Below are 17,559 nucleotides of genomic sequence, written 5' to 3'. Positions count from 1 at the left end.
GGGTCCCAGGTCCCAGGCCAGGCTCACCACCAACAGGACACAACAGCTTGACATGAGCTGGGCCGTCACCAGCTGAAAGGAAGTTACCATCCTGGTGGCCACCGTTAGAACCAGTCACCAGGCAAACAGGCCTTGGACGTGCGCCTCCGCCCATACACCCGCAAGCTTCCCCACGCGTCCTGTGACATCTCCGGAGACCAGCTCTCCCACAAGGCACCCCCTGCCCCGAGCACTTCCCTTCCCTCTTCCCCTGACCACACGGCCCATGCAGACAGGATCTCATGTCTGGGTTTTATCTTTATTTCACAATAAAATAACATGCTCAAATAGGAAAACGGGGGTTGAATAAGTACATCGTTCACATCTAGGAAACCAGCTCCCGTTGTCAACAATAAATAAATATTTAAACGGCCATGAGTTCCTGACAGGCGCTAAGAGGTTCCCAGCACTTCAAGAGGTAGCGTCCGCTGGAAAGAGGGAGACAGCCAGGCTACCAGCTCCTGTGGATTCTCCAGAAGAGGCAGACACAAAAATGGCAATAAATAACAATAGCAACAACACAATAACAGCAATAAAAAATAATGTGCCGTGACCACTGTCACAAAACCAACAATATGTTAGGCTTAAATACTTTTCTCCTGGAGGAGCTTCTAGTGCAGAGAGAACAGTGTGGATTTCCCTGGGGGCAAGAGGGGGCTGCCTGGTTAATTCACCTCCCCAGCCCTGCACGGGCAGAAGTCCCACCAGGGTGTTTGGTGATGCCCTGGGGTGACAAGCAGGTTCTGATTTTCCCTAGTCCTGCTCTTGACATCAGCCTGTCTCCACCCCAGTTTCATTCCCAGCTTCTACGGGCCGTCCAAGTTCATCAAGGTCCCTGCCTCATTTCTCACTGACACCCCAGTGAGTACACCCCCCGCAATCCACAGCAAAGAAACACAAGGTTCCCCTTCCATCCTGGGGAATCTCTTTTTCCCTGTTCTCATCCTCACAAAAATAAAATATTAGCTTGATTTAAACCGGACTTTCTGGAACTGCCATGAGGTTTGTTTCCCAGGAGCCCTTTCTCCCTTGTTCCACCCTGCCCAGCATAAGGGCTGGACTAGCCGCTCACCAAGAGGCCCCACGCCTTCCTCCGGGCAGCTAAGAGGGGGCACATCCCAGCAAGAGGCTCTCAGCAGGTCCTGCTCACAGGTGGACCCAGCGGCATAGACGGAGTCAGGGGCCCCCGCAAGAGCCCACCAAGAGCACCAAGGTTCATTTCGCATGAGCAAGATGGCCTGTTTTCAGGGCTCTCCACTGATTTGGAGAGGGGCTTGAAAGCCAGTGTTTGAGGTAAATATCTCATTCGGGGCAAGCATCACATTGGTTCTCTGGCCTTGACAAGACTGCCAGGCTGGACACAGAAGTGTTAAGAAGTGCAAGCAAGAGGACTCCCCCTCTGCCCAGAGGCAGATGAGAAGGACAGGATGGGAAGACTCCACGTCCATGGCTCCCTTCATGCCCAGGACAGTCTGGGAATTAGGAAAACAGGTCAACCATTCGACAGGCAAAACTGGCTAACCTGGTTGTCTTTCTCTCCCTCATTTTCAAGTTCCCCTTTATCCATGCACTTCGCAAAGCCCCCTGGGAATATCCCTTGTCCTGTTGAGAATGGCCAGAGCCAATGATGACTCTTGCACCATCATTCTTACCCCCTTGAGAGCCCCACACAACCCTCATCTTCAGCCCTGGTCCACAGGTCCTAGAGGGGGGGTGACCCTCTCATGCATGGAATTCAGTCCCAAGGATCTGGAGGTGAGGGTGTCACCAGGTCAGCTTCTTCCTTCGCTGTCCTCTCTTGCTCTGCAGAACCTGCCTCCCCCACCAGGACAGCACCTCGGGGGTGGGTGACTCAGTCTCTCTGCCCGGCTGGCTCCTTCCAGGTCCTGAGGCTCAGGTGTGCGAGGGCTCAGCTGGGCTGCCGCTGGACGGGGAGGCAGAGGCGGCCATGGCGTGGGTGGCTTGGGTGGCCAGGTCCCGGTAAGCGGGGGACTTCAGGAAGCGCCGGTAGGAGTCCTTCTCCATCAGGGTTCGCGTCTTCCCCTGAGCCACGTCGAAACACGCAGCAGTGGCAGCCTGCAGATTCGTCCTAGTCAGCTCCCTGGTCTCGTGGTCTATGTTCACCTGTGGGAAGGAGGACAAGCATGTGGTTGAGTTGGGGGGTCAGGGCCAGGGATGGCAAGGTGAGGGGGCTGGCAGGGGGGGCAATGGAAGGAGCACTGGATTCTGAACCAGGAACTGGGGGTCTGCTGAGTCGACCATGGGCTTTTCAGCTCTGGGCCTGTCCTCACTTCTACCCTCCACTCTCTCAGAACCACCCAGGAGATGTTAAGAATGGGTACAGAGCCACCCTCTTTTCACCTGTTTCTCTGTGACAACCCAGGTTCAAGTCATCACCACCTCTCTCCTAGGCTAGTGCCAGCACCTGCTATCTGGTCTCTCTCCTCCCCTGAACCCCAGGGTCTGTTCTCCACCTAGCGGCAAAGAGAACCTTATAAAACACAAGTCAGTCTGCCAGCAGTTCTGTTGTTCCCCATCGCTCCGAGAAAAGGCCGACATGGGTGCTGAGCCCGCAAGGCTACCTGGGCCAGCCCCTGGCCGCCTGCCACCTGTGTGACATCACCTCCCACTCTCTCCCCCTCACTTCCCGCTCCACGTGGGCCCACCTGCTGGCCTGTGATCACAAAGGCACTCTCTGGTCATTGCATTTCCTGTTTCCCGTGTCACATCCTCCGACCCTGTACCCTGATACTCTCTCATAGCCTGCTTTCTTCTTATCAGAGCACAGATCACCCCCCTGGCAATATTTATTTAATTGGTTATTGTCATCTTCTCTCACTGGGGTAGAGGCTTTGTGTTCACTGTCATATTCTCAATGACTATAAATGTGCCTTGCATGTAACTGGTGCCCAACATATCTTGATGAGTGAAATAAAAATGCTCAGAAAATACAGATACAAAAGCAAGCCATTACTACTCTCTCTCCACAAGGTGGCGTCATATTCCTTATCAAACACGGTGGAGGCCAGAGGGAAGGTTGAAAGGGTCACCAACCACAGACCTGAGTGAGTGAGGCAGGTCAGCTGGGGGACTGAGTCAGGTTATCCTATGATGACCTGTCTCCACAGTTGTGTTAAGTATTCTGAGTCTCTAAAAAGGGCTTAGTTTACAAAAGTGGGTGTGGACAGAAGCCAAAACCCTTGCCAACCCCTCCAGTCCCATTGATGACTCTGAGGGTAACGGTACCCAGGGGTGGCCTGGAGCCTGTCTTTTTTGATCTCCAGCCTCCTGTGTCAGATAAGGCCACTCCACTTCTAAACTCAGCCCGTCCCTTACTGGCCCCTGACCATCCCCAATTCTCAGCGGGGAAGGAGCAGGCAGAGTCTGCACGATCCCTGGAATGGGTCATGGCTCTGACCTCTTTGGGGGCTTCACTGCAGATGAACTCCTCAAAGATCCGGTGAGCCCGGGAGGCCAGCTTGGTAGCGGACCGGAGCTTCTTGAACTCCTCACAGGCCAGCCAGAACTCCAGGTTCTCCTCGCTGAACTCTGTCTTCAGGAAGGCGTGGAAGGCGGCCACTCCATCTGGGGTTGCAGGGAGAGAGGAAGAGGCAGGTCAGACAGTGGAGACAGCCAGCCGGGAATAAAAGAAGAAAAGACAGCAATTGTAGTTAATGGCTCTATTTTGGGGATGTAATTTTCTCAAACAAGGACCTGCCTTTGTATTCTGGATAGAGGCTGACACACTAGGGGATTATTATTACTACTACTATTATTTTGCCCACGTTCTCAGCATCCTCAGGCTGGCTCTGCGGCACATGGGTACCCATGTGCCCCGTGTGCCATCCACAGACAGACACAACAGACACAACTCACTTTTACTGCTCAGCAGCAAGTCAAATGACTCTTTCCATCCCAGCACATCTTCTGAGAAGTTTCTGCTAAAAAAAGGGGGGCGGGGGGCAAGATTTTAATTTAAAAAACAACAAACTAATACATAGTATAAATCCTAGCCTAGAACTCTGAAGTTGTAGAATTCACACGGAGGATTGCTCAGTAAAATTATCAGAGCTGACTCCTCAAACTCCCCAACTTTTTGCTGAGGTTTAGGGAAATGGTTGTGTTTTCTAGTGGACAATCTAGTAACCAGAAACCAAAGCAGGGACCTTCCGGCCCTCAGTAAATATCTAAGACTGTGTTTTTGCTGTCCAAAATTCCTCCGATTCCCCTAACTCTCAGTTTGTTTTGTACACTTTCTCAAGGAAATAAGGGTCTCCTGAATAGAGATTATGCCTACCCACCACCCCAGAGCCCAGCGCAGCACCTGCCACAGTCAATATAACCGGGCTTCCCGGGAAACTGCATGCAAGGAGAAGCAGGGTCCAGTGGCCTTGGGCCCTGCCCTTGCCCTGGTCACACATGCAATGGCATCTCCAGACGGGAGAATCTGGTAACTAGACATTCCAACCCTGGGTATCTTCATTCTTTGGTGGACTTAGAAGGCTGGAGCCATCCACCCAGCCACCCATGAGCCAGACAGCCATAGCAGACCAGCAAAAAGTTTCATTACAATCTCTAGGAAGAGGTCACCAAGGTCCATGATGGTCTGTCCTAATTTCTCCTAGTATTTTCCTTCTCAGGACTCCCTTCCTAAATCTGGCTCCTTCCCTCTAGGGGCTCTGGGCTGGTCAGCAGGACTTACCCCTCTTTGCTGTGTTTACTGCCCCACTCGAACTTGCCAACACTCCCGGTATCGGAGCCCAGTTCTGACTTGTGAAGAAAGATCCCCAGCCGTGTCTTGAATTCTTTGGCTCTGGAAGGCAAAGCATGAGTGCATGAGGATTCTCCCCTTGCTCAGCCAGGGCAGAGAGATTCATGAAGTCCCAGAAGAGCACAGGCTTGTGCCACTCAAATTCCAAGCCTGAGGGTTCCTGGGAACCCATAGCTGTTCCCAGGGCCTACACTTCACCTCTCTCATCAGCATCATGAGCCCAGAAACAATGAAAGCAACATTTCAGCCGTGACTTGGTTGTCTTACAGTTTGGGGGTTTGCAGTATAGCACACATGGGCTTTTTCCCCACTTAAGTCATACTTTTTGTGCCTGTTGATTTAGCACAGGCAATTCAGTACTCTCTAGGCTTGTCACAAATATTTTCGGAGCTGTGTGGAAGCTGATTTCTGCCTTCATCTTTACTTTTTCCTTCCCAGCCACTGGCTCCAGCAAGGACTGGAGTGGGTGTGTAGCTCCCTGGGAAGTGGGGACGTCCCTCGCTGAGGGCCTGAGAAACAGTTCCCTGTACTTCCAGGATCAGAGGAAGCCATGCCTCTAGATCTATAACTTAGAATGAAAACCAAGTGCTTAAGAAACTGGGGAAGACTCAGTTTTGCCGGGCGATGCCACAGCGGTCTTCCTGCAGCAGGTCACCTGGGTAGGACTGCCACTTGTCAGAGGAATGATGGGGAATAGCAGTGTTTAAACAGTGGTCCCCCTGCTTCCCTTGGCTTTGCCTTCTCGGTTCCCATCACCCATCCTTCCCTGAGACTCTAAGAGAGGCATCTGAGAACGTGGAACCAAGCTGACCTCTGCCTCTCAAGTCACTTTCATCCCGTTCTCCAGACCACCCAGGTCTGCAAGCCTGCCGCTTCACTCCCTAAGGTTGGTGGGACTTCTTCTTCCCCCAAGCATCTGGACAAACTGCTCTTACCTCTCCAGGCAGGAGGTGGGGAAGGCGGCCAGGGTCCGACACATGGCTACGGATGCAGGGCAGCACGTCTTGGGGACGATGGTAGCGGGCTCCAGTGGGCACCGCAGAACACGAATACACAGAGAAAGGGCGACCAGCGCCTGTCTGGGTTTACTAAACGGGACGCGCGGAGCCAGCGGCTTTTATTCCCTTGTAGGGGGCGGAGAGGCTGCGCGCCGCCGACCAATCGGAGAGCGGTACTGAGCGCGGGCGAAGGCGGAGGCGGGGCCTGGAGCGCGACGGGGCGGGGCGCCCGGCCCAGGATTTGCCCTCGCCCGGTGCAACCTTCGCCCCGCGGGGGTGCTCACGGGGCTGCCCCCTCCTCCGAGCGGACGCCGGAGTGGGGAGGGTGAGGCGGCAGAGAAGTCTCACGGAGATGAGATGCGCGCACCGTTTAGTAAGAAAAAAAAACCGCCGGCAGCTAGTAAAAGCAGGAAACCAACTCAGCGATGCCAGGAGAATTTGCGTGGGGGTGGTGGAGAGGGGAGGTACACCTGGGGTCCATCACAGCTCAAGCCTGAGCCTGTTCGGCCCTAAGGACCCCAGCACACGGTGCAAGCCCGACAGCACAGCATCATGGTTATACTGATAACTTCCATTTACTGTGTTCTTACCCAGATGGCCTCGGGTCAACCAAGTAAGCCCGTTGTCATCATCACCTCATTCTATGGATGGAAAAAACTTGAGTCAGAACGTTAAAGAGACTTGCCCAAGATCAGAGTTAGCAAGAGCAGACAAAGAGTGTGTGTGTTTGGGGGAGAGGTGGGCATCTACTATGTACTTGTTACTAAGACTCAGGTTGAATAACTTGATCAAAGTCACACAGTGAGTGTTCTGCAAGAATTCAGATATGAATTTACCATACTTTTTCCACTGCTCCTCTCCAAATCCCAACACTTCGGTAACTAATGAATGATCCTGCCTTTAAGCAGTTGTTAGCTAGTTCAGCATCTTCATCTCTGAGATACAGGTAATAAATGCCCTGCCTCTCTCCCCAGTTTTCCCACGTCTTGATGCTTCCCCTTGGGATTGCTATTAAGAGGCTGCACGTGAGGGCTTCCCTGGTGGCTCAGTGGTAAAGAATCCACCTGCAATGCAATGCAAAAGAGGCTGTACCTGAGTGTAAGATCTAGATTTTTCGGTTTCAAATCTGGGCTCCTCCATTTACTGATGGGAGACCTTAGGCGAGCTTCTTAACCATTCCATGCCTCTGTTTCCTTGTCTCTAGAATAAATGATGCACTTATTTCATAAAGTTGTTGTGAGGACTAAATACATTTAATTCTTAGTTTGAATTCCCCAAGAAACAGGAAACTCGGTTCCTCTGAGGCAGAGACTCGCTGGGGAGAGTTCTGGGAACTAAGAAGGTGGGAGGGAAACAGGGCTGGGCAGAAGGAGGAAGCAAATGCCAAGTGGGCCCCAGGGGATGCTCTGGAGTGGGATGGCCCTTCTGAGCATTCCCCCACTGAAGCAAGGGGCGGGCCTTTGCACCCCATGTCACCGCTTCATTGGACGACCTCATTTTAAACCAGGCAATTCCCTCTGTCAAGGCAGCAACTGAGAGAGACTGCTGTGAGCCTGTAACAGCCAGCACCCTGGGGGATGGGGGTCTGGTCCCAGAAGAAAATCTGGGAGATGCAGCACCCGTGACCACACCCAGAAGGTGCTTGGGACAGCACTCAACTCTCAGTCAGCACTCAGTCAGCCTTCACTCTCAGACTTACTTATTAGGGATACAAGGGTTGCTAGACGAAAAAGATAAGGCTCAATAGCACGTTTTTTGTGACTCTGGGAGTTTAGGTGTTTATTTCACAAGGGGCATTTGAGAGTTGCTATTTCTCAGTGAGGTCTGGAAGTAAAGGGTCGGAAAAGAGGACACAGAAGAGATCTCCCCTGACAAAACCCAGTGAGAAGGCCCAGAAAAGCTGGTCAGGGAGGGAAAGGGAAAAACCACAGAGGGGAAGAGGGGAGGAAGGCTGTGAAACAGTCGTTGAGGCATCACTACAGGAAATGATGCCCAAATCAGAACCGCGTGGGGGATCTTCTGTCAGAGCAGGTTCCTTTTTTAAGGCAGCGCCTGCGGGAGCTGACCCAGGAAGTCAAAGGCTGATGTACTCTGAAGCCAGAGCTGAGCCTTCCCCAGCGCCCCAGCCCATTAGAGGGTTGGTTCATGGGGCACAGGGTTCGAGGCAGCAGTGCCATCCTAGGTGCCGGATCCACCTGCACCCGGTCTCGCCCACCTTGGCTCTTGTTCTGCCTTGCTCACAAGTCCGGGGCCGGTCTGGTGTGGGGCAGCGCGATGGGCAAGGCATGACAGGAGGCCACGGAAGGAGGCCTTTTTGAACGTCTGCTGCTCAGCACGGTCCTTGGTCCACACGATGATGCATTAACTGGGATGATGGCTATTTTTTCACCTGGTGCCACCCCCTGCCCCAGTGCACACTTTTATCACACAGCTGCCAAATGCGGACATGGGTGGGGTCTGGGATACCTTTTCTCCAAGCAATAAAGGCGAATTTATGGGTGGATTGAACCCTTGGTCTTACCCTCAGTGGTGCCACGTTGGAATCAGCCTGGATATGGTCACATGACAACAAGAATAGTGGTTAGGCAGAAAACCTCCTCAAACCCTCCTGTTCTTTCTGTATCCCCGTGAATAGTCCAAAGGAGCTTTTAAGTGTCCATTCTGCAAACAGCAAAACGGCAGTGGTTGAGGCACTTAGTTAAGGGCACTGGAGCTGAAAACAGCTGAACCCTGGGCCCAGTCTCCAGATTCCTGAGCTAGTACTTTTTCATTCAGCAAAGAAAGCGAAAGAGACAAAGGGATTGATGTATGGTGCACAGATGGGCGAATCCAGGAGCACAAAGCTCCCTGCTCAAGATGAAGAGCCCTCTTCTAGCTCGACCTGCCTCCGGTTGCCATGGTTACCCCTTCAGTTTCCAGGCAGAAAGTTTTTGAAGTTCACGGTTTATCCGAAATTCTCTTCCCAGCAGGTAGGTCGGTTCATGTCTGCAATTTCAGTAATGACTAAACAGTTGCTGTCAATCCAGCAAGTTGAGCTCGCCTGTGAATCGCACTGGCTTTGACAGAACCTGACCTCATTTTTGCCCCGTGAGCCCAGAGCAGATGCGCTCTCTTTAATGGAGACTGTGCAGACACAGCTCTGCACCTGGGTCATCTGGGGTCAGGATTCAACATCCACAAGGCCCCAGCCAAATGGCAGTCCATCTCTTTCAGCTCTCCCTGGCCATTCTTTCCATGGAGACTGAGGTCTAGACAGGACCTTTGTCTACTGGAAGTGGTTAGAGGAAATGAAAACACTTTCTTGATTTCTGAAGGACCCTCCAATCCCAGTTCTACTCATTTTATTCTTTTTTTTTCCCCAAACTTTTCACTTTGTATTGGGGTATAGCCGATTAATGATATCACATTAATGATAATTAATTAATTAATGATAATTTCAGGTGAACAGCAAAGGGACTCAGCCATACATGTACATGGATCCATTCTACCCCAACCACCACCACCCCCACACACACCCATCCAGGCTGGCATGTAACACAGCAGAGTTCCATGTGCTATACAGTAGGTCCTTGTTGGTTATCCATTTTAAATGCAGCAGTGTGTACCTGACCTTCCCAAACTCCCTAACTATCCCTTCCCCCTGGCAACCATAAGTTCCTCTTCCGAGTCCGTGAGTCTCCTTCTTATTTGTAAGTTCATTTGTATCATTTCTTGTTTCAGATTCCACATATAAGGGATGCCATATGATATTTCTCCTTTAACTTACTTCACTCAGGATGACACTGTCTAGGTCCATCCATGTTGCCGCAAATGATACTATGTCATTCCTTTTAATGACTGAGGCCAGTTCTCACTTTAAAATTTATTTTCAGTAAACTAATTTACATAGGTTGAGATACAGCTAGCATATAGTAAATGCACAGATCTTAAGTGTTCAGCTCAATGAGTTTTGATGAATGTAGACACCCACATAGCCATCATACACCTTGCCAGCTTGCCGGATGGCATTTTACCTAAGAGCCAATCAAGCTATGGAATACTTCCATCATCCTAGAAACCTTCACGCCTCTTCCAGCCAACTTCCCACCCCACCCCACAATAGAGGCAAACACTAGTCTGAGTCCTACAGCCACAGGACTTGTGTTCACTAGAGTTTGTTATTTTTGAGGCCAGGCTCAAGTGCTCTCTCATCTCTGGAACTTGCTCCTCCCTATGTTGCCCTGAACTCAGAATTGATTCCCAGTGTGTTTGCTCTGTGAGCTCCTGGAGGGCAGGGATCATGGTCTTGGTCCTCTTTTTAGCTCCAGCCCCTGGCAGCATGCCCGGTTTCGTGTGTATTCTTTGAATGTTGGCTGGCTAGCTTCTGTTTCAACAAAGGTCATAGGAGCTAACATTTGTTGAACACTACCTGTGTGCCAGGCTCTGTTCTGTGTGTTTTCTTTCCCCCGGATTCTTTCAGTTCTCATAATTCCCCCGTGAGGCAGGTCCTATCTTTGTCCTCATTTTACATTTGAGTAAACCCTGGCAGAGGTGCGTTAAGTCACTTGCCCACCATCACACAGCTAGCAAGTGGTCAAGCTGGGTTTTGATCTCAGCTCAAGTCCAGAGCCTGAGTTCCTAGCATACACCATCCCGTCTGTGTGTGATGTTTTCTAGAGCTCAGAATTCATCACTGTGAGATGAATGAAGCAGAGGCTTGGGAAGAACGTTACCCTACGTCATCTGTCTTCCGTAGTTTTCTCTCCTGTATCCTCCTCCTACCCCTCTTCCTTGCTCCCCATCCCTCCCACCATTCACACTTCCCACTTTTTTTTTTTTTGCCCTCAACTGTGTGTCATCACTGGCCCTGGACTTGTCTGCTTCTTCTGTCCCTTGTGTGTGCGATTCTCATGTGTGACTGCCGAGGGCCCTTTCTCTGCTAAAGTCCCTCAGCTAACCTCTGGGCTTTTATTTTCTTTTCAGGAAAACTCATTTCAGCTGCTTTGCCCCGCCTCCCTTCCCAGCGATGCCTCCCCAACCCTCTTTGCTCATGAGGACCCTGGCTCCTACCTTGGAAAGAACCCAGGAGCGGCTTTCAAGGGAGGCAGATCTCCAGTTCTGAAAGCCTTTGGGCTCTGTGGGGCCCTGGGAGGCCTTTGTTCCTCTTCGCCCTTCTGCTGGTAGATGGAGCCCCTGGTAGATGCTTTCTGGGTGGTTGCATGCGGCCCGGGGCCCTTCACAGGCCCTGCGCTTGCCGTTGTGTGGTGTGCTGCACTCAGATGGGCCTGCCTGCCTGGCTGTGATGATTTGCTTTACCCCACACTTCTACCAGACTGTTTCTGAATCCTGAACTCTCCCAGTGCCCAGGGTCCCCCTGCAGTGTGCTGTTCTAGACCCCTCCCTGTGGTGCCTATGCTTGCATGTTGATGCTTTCCCTAAAGTACCAAATAAATCAGTGGCCATAAATGAGCCCCACCTGACCCTACTACTACCAGTTCCAAAACAGGAGAGTTCCTTAAGCACCCTGGGTTTCTGTCTTCCTCTTTCTCACTCTTCCCCTTTGCACTTTTGTCACAAGTGTCATTTTTTCTGAGAGCATCTCACTTCCACTCACTGAATCTTAGAAACAAAGTTTTATCAAAATCTGGATTGTTCTCACTTGATAATTTTCCAAGGCCCTAAGAAACCACTTAGAATAAAAGATTTGTTGTTGTTGCTGTTTAGTCTCTAATTCTCTTTGCAACTCTTTGCAACCCCGTGGACGGCAGGCTCCTCTGTCCTCCACCATCTCCCGGAATTTGCTCAATTTCATGTCCACTGAGTCAGTGATGCTACCTCACCATCTATTCTCTGCCATTCCCTTTTGCCTTCAATCTTTTTCCGTCTACTTTTGCCCTCAATCTTTCCCAGCATCAGGGTCTTTTCTTTTTTTTTTTTTATTATTATTTTTTTTTCCAGTGGGTTTTGTCATACATTGATATGAATCAGCCATGGATTTACATGTATTCCCAATCCCGACAGGGTCTTTTCCAATATTCACATCAGGTGGCCAAAGGATTGGAGCTTCAGCTTTAGCATCAGTCCTTCCAATGAATATTCAGGGTTGATATCCCTCAGAATTGACTGCTTTGCTCTCCTTGCAGTCCAAAGGACTCTCAAGAGTCCCCTCCAGAACCACAGTTTGAAAGCATCAATTCTTCAGTGCTCAGCCTTCTTTATAGTCCAACTCTCACATCTGTACATGACTACTGGAAAAACCATAGCTTTGGCTACACAGACCTTTGTGGGCAAAATGATGTCTCTGCTTTTTAATATGCTGTCTAGGTTGGCCATAGCTTTAACTCCAAGGATCAAGCATCTTTTAATTTCATGGCTGCAGTCACCATCTGCACTGATTTTGGAGCCCAAGAAAATAAAATCCGTCACTATTTCCATTTTTTCTCCATCTATTTGGCATGAAGTGATGGGAGCAGATGCCATGATCTTAGTTTTTTGAATGTTGAGTTTCAAACCAGCTTTTCACTCTCTTCTTTCACTCTCATCAAGTGGTTCTTTAGTTCTTCTTCACTTTCTGCCATTAGAGTAGTATTATCTAAATAATAAAAGATTTGAGGGTGGAAAAAAGTGAGGCCTGGGATTTCCAAATGGCTGAAAAGGGAGGTTTATAGTTCCAATTCCCTGTTCTTTTCTGAGCTGAGGAGTGAAGACTTGGATTCCAGACCTGGGATGTGAGGCAGGTACTGCCCGCTGGCTTGAGCATCACTCCAGGCAGGAAACAAGCACTGAGGGAATCTAATAGACGCCTGGTTGGGGAGGAGAGGGGGGTCCTGACCGACTGGCTCCCTCTATTGTATCCTCCATCCAGAATGACCACCACTGCTAGTAGGTAATGTTCTGGGCAAGAAGAAGGTGCCCTGCTGTCTGGGAAGACTCTGCAAACAGCCTACGTGAAACACTGTTTTACTCTCAAATCGTGTCTGTGTGTGTCTTCCCTCCAGGGAAGATCCCCTGGAGGAGGGCATAGCAACCGACTCTGGTATTCTTGCCTGGAGAATCCCCATGGACAGAGAAGCCTGGCGGGCTACAGTCCATGGGGTTGCAGAATCAGACATGACTGAGCGACTAAGCAGAGCACACAGGCCACAGACGATACACAAGGACTGCTCACATAGCAAGCCCCGGCATGTGACCATCTCATGCACGTGCAGAGATGTCAGGTCAGAGCTGCAGCAGGGGGCTGTGTGTGTGTGTGTGTGTGTGTGTGTGTGTGTGTGTGTGTGTGTGTGTACGGACAGAGGACTGAAAGACTCCCATAGACAGAAACCTCTACAAGTAGCAGCTTAACTGCCAGCCCACCCACCCTCATCTCTCAGGAAAGTTCAGCACACCGGGCCCTCCCTGGTTCTAGGGACACTGTGCGTGCCCTCCTCGGTTGGAAAGCTGCCTTTGAGACATGGGTGCTCACCTCAGACACTACCTCAGGGTGGCCTGGAACCTTGAACTTGTGCTTAGCGCAGTGTCTGGCCTAATATAAGTATAGTCATGAAATGCTGGATGGGGAAGGGAGGAATGCGTCCCACTGGATTCGGAGGATGTCTCAGAGATCCACTGTCAACCCAGCCTCCCCAGGCTGTTGGGATCACAAGCATTCTTGGCTGAACTTCAGCCAGAGGACTTTCTGGAAATGGGTTGCAGACAGGCTGGCTTACACAATGACATTTATTATTATGCGCCTCCCAAACGTGACCCATTCTGGGGCTTGTAGAATCCCCTAGTGCAGGGAATCCAGCCCAAAGTCGGGGAATGTCTGGCCGACATCAGTGATTCCAGAGCCCAGCTTGAGCGGGAAACAGGGCTCCAAACACATGGAGACGTGCCATGTCATGCCATCCCTCTTAAGGTCTTCAGTGAGGAAAGCCACCGCACACTCCATCCCCTTCCCCTGCTCCTAGGTGTTCCAGAGAGGCAGGTGCTAGGGAGGTGCTGGGTTTGGTAGGAAAAACAGATTTCAGGGGGTTGCAGCCAGCTAACACCTGACCTTGTGTTGAAGGAAGGGCCGTGCCATTTGCAGAGCCCTCCATGACCCAGGGGTCTTTCCTGGTGGCTCAGTGGTAAAGAATCTGCCTGCCCATGCAGGAGACCGGGTTTGATCCCTGGGTTGGGATGCTCCCCTGGAGAAAGGGCATGGCAACTGACTCCATTCTTGCCTGGAGAATCCCCGTGGACAGAGGAGCCTGGTGGGCTACAGTCCATGGGGTCGCAATGACTGAGCCACGAAGCAGAGCATGCAGGCCACAGACACACACGAGGACCACTCACATAGCAAGCCCCAGAGTGTGACCATCTCACGCACGTGCAGAGATGTCAGGTCAGAGCTACAGCGGGGGGTTGCCATCTCCTGGGAGTCAGGGAACCTGCCTTCCTTTGAGTCACTGTCCCTGAACCCCCATTTCCAAAGGGAGAGTGGGGGTGGGCTGGGGCAGGGAGGGGAGGGCTGATACAGGAGCTCAGAGGAAAAACAATCTTGTAGCCAAGTGGGAGGCTTGACAAAGCATCAACACTTGCTGTGAGCACCGTAACAAGCTGGGAGGAAACGTGCCTCTTACACTGTGCCTGCGGCCCGCATGCACAGAGGGAGGAACGTGGCGGGCTGTGTGAGCCGCTGGAGGCTGGGGCTGGCAGCGGCAGGGTGGGAGGGGAGGGAGGGGGCAGCCGTGGGAACAGGTGGTCCTTCCACAAGCTCCCCGGCCGTCAGCCCCTAACATAGCAGATGTCCTAGAAACAGGCCCAGGTGGACTGAGGGAAGAGCGCAGCAGCGGGGGGGGGGGGGGGGGGGGGGGGGGGGGGGGGGGGGGGGGGGGGGGGGGGGGGGGGGGGGGGTGCATGATGTTTGGCAGAGAAAGAAATGAGCTCTGCCTAATGGGCCGGCCACATCTGAGCAGGGGAGACACGCGCGGAGCTGTGTGACCGAGCCCTGGAGAGCCACTCCCCTTCCACTCGCCTGCTGGCTGGGTTGTTTCAGTGTGGGCCACAGGAGAATCTGCTGGAGCCGAAGCCCCAAGCTTCCCGAAGACCCCGGCTGCAGCAATGGTGATGACAGTCACTAACGTGAAGCGCGTGTTCTCTGTGCCCTACATTTGTGGTTCTTCTCATCCCATCCCCATGCTAACCTATGCAGAAGGTACGCTTGCTGTTGTTGTTTTACAGATGGGGCAACCGAGGCATGGAGAGGCTAACTGAAGAAAGGACAAGAGGGCAGAGCCATGATTTGATACCAGGTCATCTGACCCCAGGGCTTCCCAGGTCCTGCTAGTGGTAAAGAACCCGCCTGTCAATGCAGGAGACAGACGCAGATTCGATCCCTGGGTCAGGAAGATCCCTTGGAGGAGGTCATGGCAGCTCACTCCAGTATTCTTGCCTGGAGAATCTCCTGGACAAAGGATCCTGGAGGGCTGCAGTCTATAACGTCACAAAGAGTCGAACACCGCTGAAGTGACTTAGCACGCACACATCTGACTCCAGCATCCATGCAGTGACGCTGCCACGCACTGCGTAGACGGCCCCATCCCTGCCCCTTTCAGAGCTGCAGAAAGCTCTTCTCTGCTTTCCAAATGTTCACATCCCCGGCTTCAAGAGGATTCTCACAATGAAGGTTTACCTTCCTTCTCTTAGTTCAGTCTGGTCTTCCCTTCTTGGCAACAGGAACACGACTTTCAGCTTCCAAGGCACAGGTTAGGAGGACCAGCCCGATCAATCCTGGCACCTTTTGACCCTGGAGTCTCACGCATCACCTAGATAGAACCTTCCTCCACTCTAAGAATGGTACTTTCACTTACCCAGCAACTACCTGTCCTAGCCTGGAGTTTGGAATCCCACACACATGAGCTCATTTAATGCTCACTGGGAACCTACAAGGTGGACAGGCCCCTCTCTGGTCTCCCACCTCCGTAGCAGTCCCTCTTGTCTTCCATCTGTCCTTCCGTAGAGGTGCTGCCCAAGCTTGTGCCCTGGTCAGCCTCTTTCCTTGTACTTTAGCCTCTACCAGAGTTAAGTTGTTTTGCTTCAACCATCTATATGCTGCTGCACCCCTGGACCCAAACCCATCTCTCTGGCCCTTTCTAGCATTCAAAATCCATATTTCCTCCTGCATACTAGGTGTCTTCATACTTGTCCAAAACTCATTCTGTATGTGCACAATTATATTTACAGATGTGACTAGATGAATGGCATTGATGAATGGCAGTAAAACATCTGTTCAGTTGGTCTTGAGAAAAATCTCACTCACCATCAATGATCTCTCACTTTCATCCTTCTTCCTTTTTAAAAAAGATTTTTAAAATACGGGCCATTTTAAAAGTCTCACTCACCATCAATGATCTCTCACTTTCATCCTTCTTCCTTTGTTTTTTTTTTTTTTTAAGATTTTAAAAATAGGGGCTGTTTTAAACGTCTTTCTTGAAACTGTTAAAATATTGCTTCTGTTGTTTACATTCTAGGGGTTTTTTTGGCTAGGAGGCATGTGGGATGTTAGCTCCCCACCTGGGAATCGAGCCTGTTCCCCCTGAATTGAAAAGCAAAGTCTTGACCACTGGCCCACCTGCGAAGTGCCCTTCCTGTTTCCAGTCAGCCTCCAAGTCCCTGTCTACTATCTTCTGATCTCTGGACTCTCCCTTTCCATCCTCACAGCCACTGTCCACCTTCTCGAATCCTAAACCATCTTCTCACATCCTACCCATCCTGCCTACTCTGGTGCCAGATTTTAAAAAAGAAAATCAGAGCATGTCCTCACCCTCTTAAAACCTCTAGTACCTCCCACCTGTACCTGCCCACTCCCTGGGGCCCCACACTGAAATCCTTAGTGGGATATTCCCCTTCCTCCACAGTTGGTTCCAATCAGTTGCTCCAGCCTCCTCTTCTACCTGCTCCCCAACAACTTCAGCTCTGGTCACATTCCATAAACTTTCCCCGTAAATGTTCCACACCTTTCACTGTTTGCCATTGCCTGGAATGACCTTCTCCTTTTGTCTGATGAACTCCTATTTATCCAAAAAGACCCAACTCAAAATTCGCCTCTCCAAATGCTCTTATTCTTCAAAGACACATGAACATTTAGGAGTGAGCATCATGACATCCCTCATCAGCTTTGAAATGATTTATCTACATGCCTATCTGTGTGTAGCATGCTAAATCTCTTCAGTTGTGTCCAACTCTTTGTGACCCCATGGACTATAGCCCATGGACAGGTTCCTCTGCCCATGGGATTCTCCAGGTAAGAACACTGGAGCCGGTTGCCATGCCGTCCTCCAGGGGATCTTCCTAACCCAGGGATCAAACCCATATCTCTTATGTCTCCTGCATCGGCAGGCAGGTTCTTTACCACTAGTGCCATCTGGGCCGACATAAATGTGTATTTATCCAGGTATCTATATCAATCTGTCTATCAAGAGAGAGACAGAAAATATGGCAAATGCTAACAACGGATGAACCTAGGTGGTGGTTATAATCATCCTCAACTCCTCTGTATGCTTGAAAAATTTCCCAATTAACAGTTGGGTGATGAGGACCTAATGTACAGCACAGGAAACTAGAGTCAGTATCTTATAATAACCTATAATGGAAAAAAATCTGGAAAAAAAAAAACCAGGTATATGTATAACTGAATCACTTTGCTATATACCTGAAACTAACACATTGTAAATCAACCATACTTTAATAATATTTTTGAGTGGAAAAACTACCTCATCTGTCATTTTTTCCTTCATTGTCCTCAAC

The 17,559-nt window shown here is 50.9% G+C and overlaps 1 protein-coding gene across 2 annotated transcripts; it reads right to left on the bottom strand.

Annotated features, from left to right (window-relative positions):
* Positions 1-279: 279 nt before the first annotated feature.
* RGS16 (regulator of G protein signaling 16) lies at positions 280-5,894 on the bottom strand. Of its 2 annotated transcripts, none has more exons than XM_043485920.1 (5): positions 5,746-5,894; positions 4,742-4,852; positions 3,916-3,980; positions 3,458-3,624; positions 280-2,163 (listed from the first exon to the last, which is right to left on the bottom strand). In XM_043485920.1, the coding sequence occupies exons 1-5, from the start codon at positions 5,787-5,789 to the stop codon at positions 1,933-1,935; spliced, it is 618 nt and encodes a 205-aa protein (XP_043341855.1). In that variant the 5' UTR covers positions 5,790-5,894; the 3' UTR covers positions 280-1,932. The 2 variants fall into 2 exon arrangements, with proteins under 2 accessions (XP_043341855.1, XP_043341856.1); XM_043485921.1 differs by having other exon boundaries at positions 3,916-3,977.
* Positions 5,895-17,559: the final 11,665 nt, after the last annotated feature.

The sequence above is a fragment of the Cervus canadensis genome, chromosome 13 (genome assembly GCF_019320065.1).
Source record: "Cervus canadensis isolate Bull #8, Minnesota chromosome 13, ASM1932006v1, whole genome shotgun sequence".
Classification (NCBI taxonomy): Eukaryota; Metazoa; Chordata; class Mammalia; order Artiodactyla; family Cervidae; genus Cervus; species Cervus canadensis.
The sequence above is the reverse complement of the archived record's forward strand: the minus strand, read 5'-3'. Positions and strand labels throughout refer to the sequence as shown.

Coding starts and splice junctions, on each gene's coding strand:
- RGS16 (XM_043485920.1), bottom strand. CDS start 5,789: ATGTGTCGGACCCTGGCCGCCTTCCCCACCTCCTGCCTGGAGAG. Junction 3,625..3,915: donor CTTGCTGCTGAGCAGTAAAA/GTGAGTTGTGTC, acceptor CTGCAACCCCAG/ATGGAGTGGCCGCCTTCCAC. Junction 2,164..3,457: donor GCAGTGAAGCCCCCAAAGAG/GTCAGAGCCATG, acceptor TCCTTCCCACAG/GTGAACATAGACCACGAGAC.